The 17,649-nt window shown below is 30.2% G+C and overlaps 1 protein-coding gene across 2 annotated transcripts; it reads right to left on the bottom strand.

Moving 5' to 3' along the window:
• Nucleotides 1-7,375: 7,375 nt before the first annotated feature.
• Nucleotides 7,376-16,122, bottom strand: LOC123305113 (poly [ADP-ribose] polymerase). Of its 2 annotated transcripts, XM_044886734.1 has the most exons (10): nt 15,869-16,122; nt 15,658-15,799; nt 13,988-14,342; nt 13,415-13,634; nt 12,220-12,515; nt 11,455-11,764; nt 9,809-10,834; nt 9,460-9,740; nt 9,167-9,346; nt 7,376-8,038 (listed from the first exon to the last, which is right to left on the bottom strand). In XM_044886734.1, exons 1-10 carry the CDS (start codon nt 15,980-15,982, stop codon nt 7,966-7,968), a joined length of 2,997 nt encoding a protein of 998 aa, XP_044742669.1. In that variant the 5' UTR covers nt 15,983-16,122; the 3' UTR covers nt 7,376-7,965. The 2 variants fall into 2 exon arrangements, with proteins under 2 accessions (XP_044742669.1, XP_044742670.1); XM_044886735.1 differs by lacking the exon at nt 7,376-8,038 and having other exon boundaries at nt 9,206-9,346; nt 9,566-9,740.
• Between the last annotated feature and the right edge of the window lie 1,527 nt (nt 16,123-17,649).

The following is a 17,649-nucleotide window of genomic DNA, read 5'->3' as shown; positions in this document are numbered from 1 at the left end:
TCCTTTGAGTTGGAATTTACACGAGTTTGACATGTATATAATATAGATTACGTTTACACGCTTTTAACAATTTATAAATAGAGACCTGCCATTATTTTAAAACAATGTGCGCATGTGTAAATAAGATATTATATTAATATAGCAGAGAGACTGACCGAAAACGGTTTGTATTATTGATAGAAATTATTTATATTTAAGTCTATTATATATATATATATAAATATATATAAATGATTGTTGTTAAAAAATGTAAATAATAATTTTAAAAAATAGTCATTAAGAAACTAAAGGATTTGAACACCGAATCGCCTGGCGTATAAATTACAATGAAAAAATAAACTAATTTTTAAATCACACTTATGCCCGTTTGCATCGTTATTGTTTTAAGTTAAACTCGGTTAAATATTTCTACCATGTTTCATAATTTCTTAAGTAGGTACACATTTAGTTAAGAAATTTATTATATGAAAAAATATATAATTTTTTGCGACACAATATTTTGGGAATAACACCGATCACAAAGTTCACTAGGAAATATTGGGTGCGTTTAGCAGAAAAAAGCGCTAGGAAGCAAAAGGGCGATTGGTAAGCGGTAAGCGCTGTCAAATAGTAAATTTAAATTTTAATATTACTTGAAACTAATTGCACAAAACAACTTATGAACTCTACTTCAAAACAAACAAAATAAATAAGCAAAATGGCGGATTGTGTCAGCGCAACTGAAGTTAGCAAACATGTCCTGGCCGAAAACTGTACAGTTCGTTTTTCAGCGCTAGTAAGCGCTCTCAAGCGCTTTTTTCTGCCAAACGCACCCATTATATTACTAACGAATACGAGTTATCCTATGAACGCGCGCTCGTTTGTACATCAAACGCTCGGTACTTACATCATAGACTACAACTAGACTCCTCTATCTACAAACACAATAAAAGAAAGAATCTTAAAACTGACCGTAAATGTAATAGGTCAATAGAAAATTGACATTAACTTCGCTTTTTTATATTGCTGTGTCTTGACGAAAGTATTTACTTCACTAACATTATTTGACGCACGTCTATGGCCTCATTAAAAATTTTTTTTAGAAAAAATGGCACTTTGATACATAAAGGTTCGCCACCCCTTGAAATTTTTTTTAAATCAGATTGTATGCCATTAAGCTCTTTTTTTTTCGTTATACTGTGCGATTATAAACTCTGTAACTCTGCGTTCTTCTGAGTTTAAAATTATCCAAATGGAGTCAATAATGGTCAGTTTACGCCTGTCAAATGATATTGACTTTCATAGTAAACGGTACCTGATCACTCCACCCCTATTTGGATCACTTTAAACCAATAAACAAGCATCTCTAAAATTGCTGAAAATTATATTTCAATAAAATGTAAAATAATTAATAATTATTGTTTATTAATGGTTTTTTCATCTGATCGTAGAGACCTGAAACTTAGAGGGGGTATTCTTTGAATGACGTACGCATCCGGTAAGAAAGGATTTTTTAAAATTCAACCTCTAATGAAATGAAAAACGGGGGCAACGTTTGTATAAGAAAACGTGATTCCTTGGTCCAATCTACTTCAAATTTTGCATAAACATTCTTTAAAAAAATTTATTGAAGTATTTGTATGTTTTGGCTCATCCACATGCACATAATCTTCAAGTAGTTTATAGTTGGTTTTGAAGTCCATTATTTGGATAGAAATCATGTATCAGTCATACAGAGGTTTAAAAACGCAATTGGAAATAGAAGAACTCTTATAGACAGTGATAGGAAGAGGCAGAAAGCATAAGAAATATGTCTTGATCTCTCATCAATACTAACGTTATCTTTTTTCACAGATCCAATAAATGTAAATGTTATTTAAAATGATTTAGGCGTCTATTCCATTCTTTCAACTATGAAGCGCGGTTGAGAACAAATAAATATTATTCAGATAACCTAGTTTAATTAAAATGAATGTCTTCAGTGCAGTTATTGCTTCCAATATAATATTAGAATCTTTAAGTTGGATATATGGAACAAAGAGTAAGATTTATTGAACTGAGTATACTTGGAGACTACGGTGCAATTAGGCATTAAAACCTTTTTTTTTTTAAATTAAAATGCAGATAAAAATATTTCTGAATGTATAATTCGTATGTACTGATTGATGATATTCAATTGTGTTAAACCTTAAGATAAATAAAATTAGAGCATACACATAATCTATACACCTACGTTGTAATCAAGAGCCAGATATTTGTTAATTTATTATACATTTGTAAAAAAAATCACGAGAAAAAAAATTTTTTATTTGCCAATGATTTTATTGGGAATCAAAAAAAAACTATTTAAAAAAAATTTAAAAAAGTACATAATTTTAAAAATAATAATTTAACAAAAAAAAAAAAAAAAAACCAAAAAACACACACGAAATCAATGTTTAAGTAGTACCTATATTTGATTTTTTTGCTGTAATAACAATATAAATATTTGCTGCAATGTGTTATTGGACCAAAATGACAATTTGCACACACAAAAATTTAATCACAAAATAAATTTAAAAAAAAAAAAAAAAACGTACATATTTTTAACATTGTAGCGTCATATAATTCCTACTTAGTAAAAAAACAAAATATACTTTTTAAATAAACTCAAAAATGTGCTTTTGAGTTACATTTAAATCAAAAATTGAAAATAATTATTTAGAGGATTTCGTATAGCGTAATATTTTTTACGATATACGCTATAGACAACACATGACATATACGGTCTTGTAGAATATAGAAAACATTTTAAAAAAATTTTCGATAGTTTTTGCACAATAACAACAAAGTCTACAAAACTGTCTCTGTTCTCTATTTGATTATAAATGATACCTAATAATATCCAGTTTATACTTATTAAGGTGAAAATAAGTATAAACCGACAAAATGCCAAAATCTGTAAAAGTGAAATCTAAATTATCTATATTTCCTAGGTTTTCACTTCAAGACACCTTAAACTTAGCAATTTTACATATTAACAGGTCCTTATTGGTGATCTACTTTTCATTTTATTCAGCATAGTTTACATCGATCAATTTTTAAATAAGTACGAGTACCTAGGGTACAAACTCAAGCTTTAATTCAGATAGTCTGACTAAATTTACATCTTGTACTAATTTGGTTCGGTACATAAATAAGACCCATACCGTACTAAGATAGTAAACGAATATTAAACTGATGATGTAAACTATCCTATCCTACAAGAACGTGGACATAAATCTCTTAAAATTGCAAGATTTTTCTTATTTGTGTATTGTGCAAAAACAATCTCCTCCAAATGATAGAACCTTTTATTGGTCATAAAATTAGTAGAATGTGATTATTAAAAAAAAGTAACAATAAATAGTCAGATTGTCATAGTAATTACAGCAAAAAATTATATTTAAAAAAAAAATTTACGTTAGTTTGTTGTTAAAATGTAAATGTATAAATCCACGAACTTGATAAGTTATCATAGACAACAAAAATATTGAAATTATTGTCGAGATAACCGCATTTATAAAATAAAATAAATAAAAAAAAAAAAGCAAGCATGTTGAACAAGATGAAAATACTACAGTATGGTAAACAAAATATGATAATATTAAAAAAAATATTTATAATGAGCTACAAAGAACATTTCGTACATTAAGTTTACGAGTTGAAATGGGTTTTTATTAGTGAAAAACTAATTAATATTATAATAAAGAATTAATAAAAACAATGAAAAAAAATATTAAAATATTTGAAATTAGTCCTGATACAATGTTGTTAATTAGTACACAGGTGACAATAAAAAACATTTCAGGAGTTGTGGTTTTACTTTCACTTCTGCGAATAACTAATAATTTTTACTTCGTTGGTTACTATTTCGGCTGCTTTTCTTCAGAGAATTAATTTCATTTAGATCTACAATCGATAATTGGTTTTTGAATTTTTTATGGTTTTGTCTTACCAAAGCGAATGCTCTTAGTACGTTCTCTTAAAGACCTTAAGGATCAACACTCGCCAGTAATAGAGAAAAATTAATTAGTAGATAATGATCCGAATTTTTAGTATTTTATAGTTAACGAATAGTATATTGCACATCTAGGGAGAAAAAGTAAAGAATGTCTCAGCTCTCACGTTCAAGCGTTGCGTGTATACTATTTTTCTCTCCGACGGAGGCAGAAAGCGGCAACTGCTTTTTGTACAGCGGGACGAAAGTTGACACTTTCTACACGGATGTGTGAAAACGTATTATATAAAACAAAAATTTGAGTACCTTACCTATCAATTAAGAGTGTAATTAATTAATTAATAATACACTAACTAATATAACCTGCTATGAGGATGGTTATGTTATTTAGAGTATTTTTAATTAATAATTACTCTTTTAATTGATCGGTAAGGTACATAAATTTTTGTTTTATATAATAATATGTTTCGTTAATGATAACATAATAAAAATTCGGATCATTATCTAGTAATTATTTTTTTTTTTTGATTCCTGGTGGGAGATGGTCCTTATAACATTATAAGTTACTGTGTACATCCAGTAAAATTGAGTCCTACTCCTATAAAAGAATAGTGGAGGTGATAGTGTTGTCTGTTGTTTTTTTTGAATCATCGACTGTGTTTAGCTAATAAAAGCGCTTGTAAAATGGGGAATGCATTTTCTTGACACAAACTGACTGATTCTAGGTTCCGAGCTGTTCTGTATATGGAGGACGGAAAGTGTTTATGAGTTTTAAAGAAAATAATAATTATCTGAATATTTAGAAAATTAAATATTCAAATTTAATAAAATAAATATCTATTGTAACCCAGAGAAAAAAGACAAGAAGAAAATCGATCTGCTTAAAAATCAAAGTGAAGGGATTATCTTTATTCGGATGCAAGAAATGACCTATGAAAACTGAATAAAGATAATCCCAGTGGAAAATTTTCACTTGGATTTTTAAGCAGAAAAACCTATATTTTCCTGGACTATTGTTGGAATAATGGAAAAAAATTTTTCTATAAAATTAAAAGAACAATATTTGTTTTTACAAATTAAAAATCATTTCTTCATGCAATCATGAAGTAAAAGGATTCCTCGGGGAAATTATGACAAATGGCATTCGCATGAAGTATTGGGTTTTTCGTCCCTACATAGCAAAATATTTTAGAAAAAAGATACCAGGATCTCTATCGTTCTACCATAGTCATATCCAGCTGACCGGCCATTTCTAAACGCTCTACCCTCTTTTTTTCATGGGGTGAGAAATTTAGAAAAAATAAATTGTACGTATTTAATCATTTTTATTATAGTTTATTTTAAGTGAAAAAATCTTTTGGCCTTTCATCTTGGCAAATACTGCATTAAACTTTTGTTTTTCAAATAGAACACTGTATTTTTTCCAATATTTTAATAGTTTTTGAGTTCCTGTTAGACAACAACAACAAATGTTTTAAATTCCTTAAGTTTTTTCAAAGTTATGGAAATTTTAAAGGAAACACAATTGACTGAGGAAAAACAATTGACTGAGATAATTATTGAAACAAGTTTTTTTTTAATCATGTAAGCAATGAAAGATAATCACCCTTATATAGGCACTGTCGCTAATATAAAACAACAGTGGAGTCACACAAATAACTGATATTCTCATATAATTCATTGTATATAATGTTCTAACCTAATTGTGCTCTAACGGGTGAACATGGATGGTTATGCAAAAATGTTGCAAGCAAACATTTAAACTTTTGTTCTATCTCTAACGGTTCACAAGATTGGTCCTACGGACCGAAGACAAAATTGACCTATGTTCCTTATTTACGAACTCGACCTGACTTGATATCTGTTTTCGTTTTTGAGTTATCGTGTCCACAGACAGACAGACTAACGGACAACCGAAAATGGACTAATTAGGCGATTTTATGAACATCAATATCGTAGCATCAATATTTTTAAGCGCTACAAACTTGGTATACTTTGATTTATTTCATATCCACACTTAAGCAAGCCCTAGGTCTGAACTCTGAACTCAAAGGCTCGATTTTTTGCAGCACGTATGACTTCTGGCAGGACAACACTTTTCAACAGCTCGCACCGTCTTTAATGCTGCCAACTTTGACACTATGCATTTAATTGCAGCTTGATTATTTGAGTGCATATTGATGACTGAGTGGTGTGACATTATCGCTTTTTAATCTGATGCCTACATTATTGCGCAGTTTTTTGTCTGCTGTTTTAGTAAATTACTTATGATATGACTGAGTGATCTGATACAATTGACTTTGCATCTGACTGCCTATGTTAATGCGCAGTTTTCCACCATGCAGTGTGTTACACTGCATCTTTTCGTAGTCTATACGACTTTTAAATGTCGAACGCCTTTGAGTAGATAATTACACTCATCGGAGTGACAGAGGCAACAGTATATATTGAGGTATTCTATTCTTCAACTACTATCCATTGCCAGTCTGAGACTAATTTTCGCGATTCGGCACTTTGAAACAGGATGTCATGATCTTTAAAACGATTAACGTTTCATTATAAATATTATATATATATTTTTTGAAATTTAAATCTAATCAGATGCTTCGTTAATTTATAAATGGCAAACTACTGCTGCCGAAATGCGATTTAAACTCCAAGTTCCAGCAAGCTAATACTAAGATGCGTATACCCTAGCACGATCAGCAACTTGACTAAGATAAGTGGGGTGCTATAGATTGTATACAAATTATTTTGATTCATAGAGATTACATCTGATCTATGTTCTTTTGCGTTTATTTACTACCAAAATAAATGACACCTACATAAACGACAGTATTTCCAGTACAGACAGTATTTATAAAAATTAAAAAATGAATTCAAACTATACAGGTGTTTATAAAGTAATATTACACACTAAATATAAAATACTGCAAGCAACATACCGACTTTGTCACTTTAGACGATTTTAATTCGTGTATGTTCATTTACACCACTCGTAAACTTGTTCATCTATATTTTAAATGTGGTTTATATATCACTTTAAAGATATTCATTCAACTTCTTTATGTGGCAATAAAATTCGATTATTTTCAAAGCAATTGAAAATGAAATTAGTTACATTAATAAAACAATGAGATTAGAAATAAAAAAATATGTATTTCGATAATAGTTATTGGTAATCATTAAATTTAAGACAAATTACATATAGTTTCAAACTTAACATTGGGAATGAATTATTAAACACATCGTATGAATTATTGAATCAAGTTTTATGTAGGAGGAGTATAAATGTATAAATAATACTTTATGGGTTTCCAACTTTCAGCGAAGCGACTGTAAAGACGCGTACAGTCGCTTGAGTTTCCGCGACGCGAAATCTTTTTCTTTTTACATGAGTTTGTTGTAGATTGATGCGTTCTGAAACGAAGATACTATGATAAGGTAAGTTAATAAGAATCTTTTTTTTTTTTTCAATTTATGGAAGTTACCGAAAAATATTTAATATTATATTTATAAATAGTCGGTTTACGAAAAAAGATTGTGTTCTTGATCTATGCAATCAACAATTAATTATTTTCAAACGTAAGTATAATTTTTACGTTTCTTTAAAGTTTATAAACAATAGTTTTAATATGTCATAAAAATGTGTTTATGTTTATCATTTACCAGTGATCAAACTTTCAACGAATGACATTATGAATACCGCCAGTAACATTAATAACGATCTTTTCAATTTAAAGTTATTTGAATTTTTCAATATAGGCATTAAGCAAATAAGATAAAATTTATCGAATTAGTTCACCACCATACGATGTGTTCATTTGATTTGGAGAAAAACATAATTCTTAATAATTAAAAAAACAATAGTATATAAAAAAATAATGAAGTAATCTTTTAGCGTTATTGTTTTAAATTCTTAAACGAATTCTACGCTATTTTGTGATGATCAATGTTATGTATACATAACAAAAAACCTTAAGAACTTAATAAGGTACATTTATCAATTAATACTTATAATTGAATTTCATTTTCAGCAAATATTTGCAATTAACTTGTGCGATATCATACACAATGTATCTAAATTATTAAATTAAGGAAAATAAATTAATTTAAAATTTTCTCTTTACGCAGAGATATTACAATATGCAAATTTTCGTATATAATTGATCAATTATTTGGAATTTAAACGACATAGATAGTTATTAAATTATTTTTGTACTCATATTGCTGAATGCGTATTATTATTTTTAATAAAGTCAACAGCAAACACAAAGGAGATAGTGCGTTAAATGTGCGAAATCATTGTAAAACCCGCCAATTACGAAAAGGGGTCTCTTCTTGTAGGTATCGGGGTGAATAAGCCACTCTGACAATGAGTGCAGCTATGAGACTGGGCGGTCTAGTAGCCACACTCAACTTATTCCCAGGGAAGTCATCTTCCATGAATCTTAAATGTAGGAAATAATTGTATTGTAGCCTACCACGAAATAAGTCCCTTTTTAAGTCGCGCGCACTGTCAGGGAAATATTAGAAGACAAACAAATTATTATAAGGCAGACTATCCCCCCCTTGGGTGAATGAGTACCCTTTACGGCCGAGTAGAACGGTAAATAGAAAGGATTAGAAAATTCCAAACAATCCAAACAATGATTGTTGGGTAAAGAGTCTCAAGATCGACAAGATATTAACCTCGTAGTTCTGATTCTTACCGATCAATTCAGACTAAAAATGAATCGATCGCTCTTGGAATTGAAAGACAGTGATACCTGCTCGGACTATGACGATGAGGATGATTTGGTCATACGCCAAACTTCGGTCTCTACTACTTTTTACTTTTAATGTAATCAAAATAAAATGTGTTTGAGTAATACCAAAATATTCATATGTCTGAAATCAAACATGCTTAAGCAATTAATATTAGACCTTACACTTAGAATAAAATATTAAGGTATATAAAGGAGCTTTGCACTAGAGTTTGTCAATTATGATTAAAAGATATATATCAGATAGTATCGATTACTCACACAAAAGAAATGCTTCCGCTAAACAGGGGCATTTTTCAGAAGCTTATACGAAAAAATGTGTCCACCTCTTCTTTGTTAACTAATAACTGAAAAACTGTGAATGTTTTTCGTAACACGTTCTTAGATTATCAGGTATCAACATGAAATAAATTAATGATGAACTCAATAATAAAAAGGATACTCGTTATACAACAAATCTGATTTTAATTTGGAATCGGTTACTCCTTCCCCATAAGGAACTTCTACACCATCCGGCAATACTGCTTTATCTTCTGGATTAGGTTGAGTACGCCCCACTCCTTTACAACTATGCTTACCTTTAGGTAATTTTTCTATGTAATCGGATTCATGTCGTTCATACCTAAAGTGAGTCCGAAAAAAACAGAAATAAGTGCCAAAAATTTATACAGTGCATGCAAGTTTTTTACAAAAACTAAAGCAAAAAGAACAAAAACAAAAGAACGCGATACATACATATTACCCAAAGCAACCTCACACAACAACATCAACCCAGTTGGACTCCTCTTATTTGTACAACAATAATTTGCTGATTTTGAAACCATATCAGCAAAATAAATACCTTTACCAAACATATAACCGGTAACTGGTGCTTCTGGGGGTGCAATACGTAAACCTTGAGATAAAATTCCAGCATAATTTGTAAGACGTGAACCATGCCACAATAGTTTACGATTTGGTAATTTTTTAAATGGTTTATAACGTTTGTCTTCATTTTGTCGTTTAATTTTAAATACCTAACAAATTGAGCAAACCAAATTTTAGCAAAATTTAAACTTAAACCAAAATATAAAAATTAACTAACCTCCTCTATTTCAAGATCATACTGTTGGTGAGTTTTTGCATGTGTATTCTTCACATATTTTTTGATTATTTCAAATTCGTCGGTTGTTTTATCCAATATTTCGATATCAGTTTTTAATTGAGCATAATGAGCATCCAAAGGTGATTCAGAACCTTCCACATGAGTAGATTGCATTAACCCGTACGCAACCTCTAATTCAAGTAAATTATCTAACATTTCCAATTTCGTTTTAATGGCTTCTTCAGTTTCAATTAACGGAGGATTATCTATACCAAAATCGTGTGGAATCATTGTATAAAATCGATTACATAAATCGATAATTTGTGGTTTGGCATTTGATTTTGTTATCACTTCTTTTAACTCATTTAGTACACCGAAAGCGGCTTCAATTTGTTTTTTACTCAATTTTCCAAGTGGCATCTTTTCCAAATCAAGTTCAAATTCTAACATAGTTTTTTTCATAGCTTCAATATCAAAAATCATTTGTACAAGATCTTGAATTGGTTTCGCTAATTTTGAATTGGATGAAATATCATCTTTCGTTAAACCTTTTACTTGATCACTTTCTTCACCGTAATCCAAATCAATTGGATAACTAAGACCAGGCCTTTTAACAAAATTAGCTCTTTCATCCCAATGATTTCCCGTTTTATCCAAATATAACTCTTTAAACATACTAATTGCATGGTTTAATCCATCCGTATCTTCAAGTTTAGTACCACCAATGGTTGTACCAATACGACCCCAAGATCTAAATAACCAAAACTTTTGTCCCTTATCCGCTTGCAATATTTGCAACTTGTAATAACTATTTTTATTAGTTTGAATATCAGTTCTCCCTAAAACTACATTATACTTATCATCACCCTTTTGATATACATGAGCCACATCTTCTAGTCCAGAATCGGGATCAACAGCTCCACCACCTTTCACTTTTAATTTAACAGGTCCAGATACAGACTTTTTATATGCACTTTTACCACTTTTACTTATACTTTTGGTTTCAGGAATCAAACGAGTTGCTGGCTAAAATTTAAATCAAAATACAGAAATCTATTTCTAAATAATCCGATTTTATAAAAAATGACTCCAGAAAGTTATTTGCGTGTTCCAGTTTTTTGTTTAAAACGGTATGTCCGCATAGATTAAAATTATGGATTTGCGAAAAATATTTATGTTATATTTAGCATGGAAAAGTTTTTAAATAAATGTAAAGTCCTTGAAAACGAGATTCCAAATTAGTGGGAGGCACAAAGCCAAGTTTAACATAGCCTCACTCAGACTATTCAAATATATATTGACATAAATGCTAAATGGAAAAGAAACTAGATATAAAATTTTTCAAATATAGGAAGGTGAGGTTTAGTAGTGGAACACGGGGTACAATAGAACAACCCTAATATTTGTACCTTATTCCAAGAAAATTTCAGAACAAATTACACAGTTAACCGGACTTGATAATGTTGTGTAATTTGTTCTGAAATTTTCTTGGAATAAGGTACAAACATTACGGTGTTTCATTGTACCTCGTGTTGCATTGCGCCCCACTTCAACTTCACAGAACTTAAATTATTCTACGGCGAATTTCTCAATATCTTTCATCAATTTATTATTATTATTGTATCTAACTCCATTTTAATACAAACCTCAGAACCCCATTCACATAAACTAGTTGCTTTTATAACATCCGAATAATTTCCTCCTTTTGCAATATCTTCCAAAAAAGATTCAGGAACAACTTGAACGTCATACTTTCGAGCTTTTTCACTAGTACTCTCTGATTTTTCCAATGCTTCAGGTGTGGAAATCACTGCCATCGTATTTTGATGTAATTTTTTACCAATTCGACCACCTAAACGTATAATTTTCTTTTCAATACTATTTGAAGCTGCCTTCGTTTTGTGAATAAAAAATTCCATATTATATAGGGGTGGTTTCTCTCTTTTAATTTTAGGCCTAAAAACAATTGAATACCATTACATATTTTTCCTTTAAAAAAACTAACACAATATACTACGTTCACTAAGAGGATGTCCAAAGTCGCCGTTGTCGAATTTACTGAAAAATAGACTTACATCCAAAAAGTTGAAAGGCTAAATTGAATCAAATAAGTTCCAGTATTTTTTTTAAGTTATATTACTTCAATGATTGTAATGTTTGATTTCAAAACAACAATTTTTTTATTTAAATCATCAATTCAGAAAAAAATTAAATACTTCCAAAAGCTTTATAGTAAATTTAGGGGAAGGGTGGTTTATAAACATATTGGTTCAAATTTGTAGACACAAAAAAATTTCTGCTTTATTGAAAAACACTAAATAAATTCTTCAAATTTACACAACTTGTACGGGAAATGGCAAGCGTGGAGATTTAAAAGGGAACGAAGTATCAATAATTAGAATTATACATACCCATCGGTTTCACTAGGTTCTTCTTTCTTTACAGTTACGGTTTTAATTAATTGTTTAACGATTCGATCAGATGTAGTAGCCTTATAATTTTTAAATATCGGACTATCCGCATATGCACTAGGCACTTTAAAAGCTTTACGTTTTGGTTTAGACTCTGTATGTGTACATTTTGACCACTCAGTAATATTACCAGTACAATTGTAAACATTATTTTGAAATGAGAATTGTCCTGTTTTGCACACTGTACACGGTAATAGTGCACCAAACGTAACCACATCCGCTAATAAATCCAAATTCTGTGGCATAAAAATTTAATTGTAAACAAATAGTACAGTAAATATAAAAAATAATGAAAAACACGAAAATTTTGGTGTACATAAAAGGCAGTATGTCTGAAACTGACAAAATAGATTGAAACTTAGTTATTCTGAAAATGATTAAAGAATGAAGAAGAAAAATTAAATAATTTGGGATTTTAACCTCCAAAGCTTGCTTCTCAGATAAAAATTTCCAAAGGCGCAACTCGATCTGAAACCATTTTCGGGTTATAGAAATACAAATGTAATCTACAACTACAACATTCAAATATAATATTTTCATCCATATTTCTTACCAAGCATAATATTAATACTGCAATTTTGCTTCTATAGCTCGGAAACGGTCCATACGATTGAGATGGACAACTTTTAACCAGGATGCTATGGAGACTAATCGTGACTTCCATGAAGATGGTCGAGGCCGAATCGGCCATAAATTTTGTGAGTTAACTTTATAATGAAAAGCTTTAAATTTATCTTTTATCTTAAATTTAGGCTCTAATTATTAAAAAATATTCAAAAAGAAGACAAAAACATGGTAAAGAAAGCATTTTTTGCTTTGTAAAGTATTTTATAGGGGAAAAAAGTTAACTTTTACTATAATGTAAATTTTTCTATGCATATTTTTTGTGATCTGAGCAAAAAATAACAGATTTTTTTCATTGATTTCTTATGCGAAAATTATTGCTTTTTAAGAAAATTCTTAGAATGGTGTAATTCATTTGAATGTAAGAAGTGTTTCTTATTTAAACACAAAATCATTGAGAATTTTTTTTAAATATCTGTCATATATTTTTTTATTTTTTTGCAAATGTCGTGTTAAAAAACAGCCTGTTTATAATAAAATCAATGCATATTTAAACTAAGCATTTACTTACCTCGCTAACACCTTCAAGTGGCTGTTGGTTGTTGCTTTTCAGTAAATTATGTACGTCTGATTTAGGAAATGCTTTGAGAGCATCACGATATTTATAATACATTTTCATTTGTTTTGTGTACTTCTTATCTTCCTTGGCTTCTTCGGCTTTATCAACCTCATCCTTAGGTTCACCTTTTATTTTTTTGGCTTCTGGTGGTAGATCACTTTCACTAATAGCACTATTAAATAAAATATGAAGATAATTGCCATAATTTCAGACATATTATATATTTCCGCAAAAAATGATTCGATCTTGTCCGTATACACTTTCAATTTTTTGAAAATATAGCTCAAAAGTTGTTATAATACTCAAACGTTTTTCGTTGAGAGTCGGAAAATGTAGAGAAAACTTTACAAATAACGAACAGGGATAAACGTAATATTCTCTGACTTTTCTCTTTTTTTACGTATAAATTTCCTGACTTTACAAATGCAATTTGAATTCCCTGACATTTCCAGGTTTTCCAGTAATGTGGCCACAATGAAAAAGGGTCAAAATTCAAATTTATTTAAATTATATGCGTTTACTTACGGTAATTTTTCTCGTACAAGTTTTTTATCTTCAGCGTTTAACATTGGGAAACCTGGTAAACAATCTCCACTTGCAAAGAATAATAAACTGGATCTCAATTTAGCAAAACATTCTAAATGATGCCACATATCTTGACCACCATATCTTTTGCCAACATCTGTTTCGAAATCTTTTTTAGAAATTCGAATTTCATTTTTCATTATTTTCAATTCACATCCACGACACGTCGAACGATTTGATTTAGAATAATCCAATACAAAATCTTTGAGAGCTAAATTTTCTTCTCCTTTTGCAGGTCGCTTTTTCCCTTTCGCTCCTTTGGCTGTTGCTAATACAACCCCACTGGAAACTTGATCTAAATTTTTATGTAAAAATTTTTTGGGTTATTTTAATAAAACTAATTAGATTTATTCATAGTACAACAATGAAACCAAAAAAAAGCTAAGCATATCTAAAGTAAATCTCATAAGCTAAAGTTTCTCATCCCCTATACCCTAGGCTGATTTTTGAGACAAAGCTTTCTCAAAACTGATAACCCATAAAATACATACTTATGTTCTAACGTAATTTGTGCCCTCACGGGTAAACAGTAAAGTTTACGAAAAAAATATTTCAAAGAGAAGTTTATTTTTTCATAAGAAACACTTTTTACATTTAAACGTTTTTCTATCTCTAACGGTTTACAAGACTGGTCCTACGGAACCAAGACCCAATTGGTGACCTATGTTGCTCATTTACGAACTTTATGGTGTGAATCCCAATAATTAGAAACAATAATATCTAATCAAGTTAAAAGCAATTAAAGAATCAAAAATTGTGTTCAATTTGATTAAGATAGCACCAAAAAAAAATGTTTAAGGTAACGCAAATAAGTTTATTTAGGACTGTTTTATAGAGTTGAGTTATATTGAATTTTATTAAAAAAATTCTAAAGTATTAGCTCGATCAAACTGCTTTGGTAAACTGTTAACTGGTAATTAAATTTGTTTGCTAAAAATTTTACTTCTGTGGTGAATTCACATCAGAGCAACCAGCAATTAGAGACAAAAGTGTCCAATTGCCTGTATGAAATTATGATTAATGACTTGAAATATTGATGATTCAGCCAGAATTTCATAGTTTATTGGAATATTATGTCAATCATCGTCTGACGCTATTCGCTCTGGTGTTGATTCTTCGGTATAGTTATCTCAATGAATTTAATATGTCTTCAATTATAATATTGATTACAATTCAGTCAAATGTTAAACTTGCACTACAAAACGTTGTAGTTTATTGTTTTCGAAAAATTTTATTTCTTAACATATTATTCAAATATAATATTTCGCTCCCAAAATTGAAAAAATGAGAAGTCTTTTTTTACGAATTTTTCATAAACTTAGCTATAATAATAATAAGGAAGCTTTGTACCAAAAACAGCAATTAAAGAAGCTTGTCAGGAACCTTATACAATCATGTGTCCAGTGTCTCAGGTTGATTTATTTTGGTATAATTAATCTTCAAGTTAGTTATTTAGGTACTTGAATGCTAATTGTACAAACATAACAAGCTTTATTTATTGGGTTACTTACAGAAACATACACTTTGATTATGACTATCCAGTTTTTATAAGGCGTGAGTCTATTTTTAATTAAAATTGGGAGCTAAACTTTAAAAAAAAAAAATCTTACCTACAAATTCCTTAAGTTTATTTTGATCTTCAATTCGTAAATTCAACACCTTTTCAAAATCTCCCAAAGCTTTAGGACGTTGTTTTTGAAAAAAACATTTCATATGATACCAATTTGGGACCCGACCATCAAAATGTGGAGACTATAACGTGATAATTAATTCAACTATAATAAATAGCTATCAATACAAGAGAAATCTCGGATATCTTACTTGAACCATTACTGCTAATCGAAGTGTATCCTTATCAATCGGTGTTTTACAACCTTTACAACTTGATCGCCCGGTCTTCGCATATTCTGCCATATAGGGTAATTGTTCTTCCATAATTTATTATTATTTTTAAATATTATAATTTTGATTATAAAATATAAAGACTGACAAATACTGACACAACAAAATAGTTTAATTTTAAGCACAATTTACCGGGAAATGATAAACAGGTTAAAGATTAATAGAGGAAACACAAACACTATCAGTGAGACATCTAAATAATTTTTTATAAACTTGTATGACATAAAAGAACTACTACTCTACACATGTGTACGAAACAAGTGAAATTTACAAAATTTAAAAAGCCCCTGACAAATTTTTCGGGTACAGAACCCTAAACTAGCACTTGAAACATATATAAAAACACTCTCCATTTAATTATCTATTTCCTTAAAGTATTTTTAAGGTCGTCGCCAATTTTTTGTTTTTTTTTCGGGTACGGAATTCTAAACTCGCACTTGAAACATAGTTAAGAACACTCTCCATTAAATTACTTTTCAAACGAAACCAAAAAAAATTAAAATCGGTTCATCCGTTTAGTCGTTACGATGCCACAGACAGACAGGCACACACACACACACATAGCGGTTATAACACCTGTTTTTTTTAGTTCGGGGGTTAAACGTATGTAATACTCCTAATACTATGGACTATGGTAATACTTCTATCTATATGGTCAATTGGTATCTAACAGAATGTTATTAAGGACATGAAACGTCCTATACCAAGCTATAAACAACCATGGCTGAATTTAAGGCGCCTATATGGGCGAGGTCTAGTCATCGGTCGTTGTGTACTTTGTACTGCGCATTAGATTGTCTAAGTGATTGAAAACAATTAAAATTGTTCAATTAATTGAAAACAAAAGACAAAAAATTCTAAAAAGCGACCGACTCGCTCAGATAGGCGCCTTTTCCTGCTACACTCTCCACGCTAGTTTTACGTCCTTAATATATATGTTGGTTTAGAATATTGGAGTGCTTAGGCCCGACGCTGTCTCAAACTGAGAAGCCACCCAACAAGAATGAAGAGGTACCTAAATTAGAAGCAAGTATAAACAGTAGAAAAGTTTTTTGTACTGTTCCTTCTGCAAAACTTTCCGTATAGGCGAACTCAAAGTCACCAGAGTTCGCTGGTGAAAATAGATGGTAGTCCTCAAAGAAGATGAGGAACAAGAAAAGCGGACTGAGCTCTATAAAGGTAAGCTAATTATGTTGAGTTTCATTCAAATTAACTTACATTTCGGCAAAGCAGCCGCTGAAATTATGATCAAAAGACTAGCTTCCGACAATATTAACATTTTTCTGGTGGAATAACCACCTCTTTTGGAGAAGAAGGTGGTTGTGGGTGGTATGGAAAATACGCTCTCTCTTTTGTCCCAGGATATTTATCCATACCGAGGCCACTGGAATATCTCCACCACTTAACTTCCAAACGAGTCGGGGATTAAAATTATTTCCGCAACTTGAGAAGCAAGATCAAAATACAAAATTTTAATTTTTCAACATACAAAATTTTTTGTTACATTCACTCTTTGATTCTTTTTTAAAAAAAAGCGAATTGAGTCTTTTAAGTATCTGAGATCGACTCACTGAATCGATCCATTTGTAAAAGTTGACTTTCTTGGCCTAAATAATCGATTCATCGTTAAGCAATATCGATCTCCTATGCCCATCCTTATTGTTAAAAATTGGTTATGTTTGATTAATGTCAGGTTTCAC

The sequence above is a fragment of the Chrysoperla carnea genome, chromosome 1 (assembly GCF_905475395.1).
Source record: "Chrysoperla carnea chromosome 1, inChrCarn1.1, whole genome shotgun sequence".
Lineage (NCBI taxonomy): Eukaryota > Metazoa > Arthropoda > Insecta > Neuroptera > Chrysopidae > Chrysoperla > Chrysoperla carnea.
The sequence above is the reverse complement of the archived record's forward strand: the minus strand, read 5'-3'. Positions and strand labels throughout refer to the sequence as shown.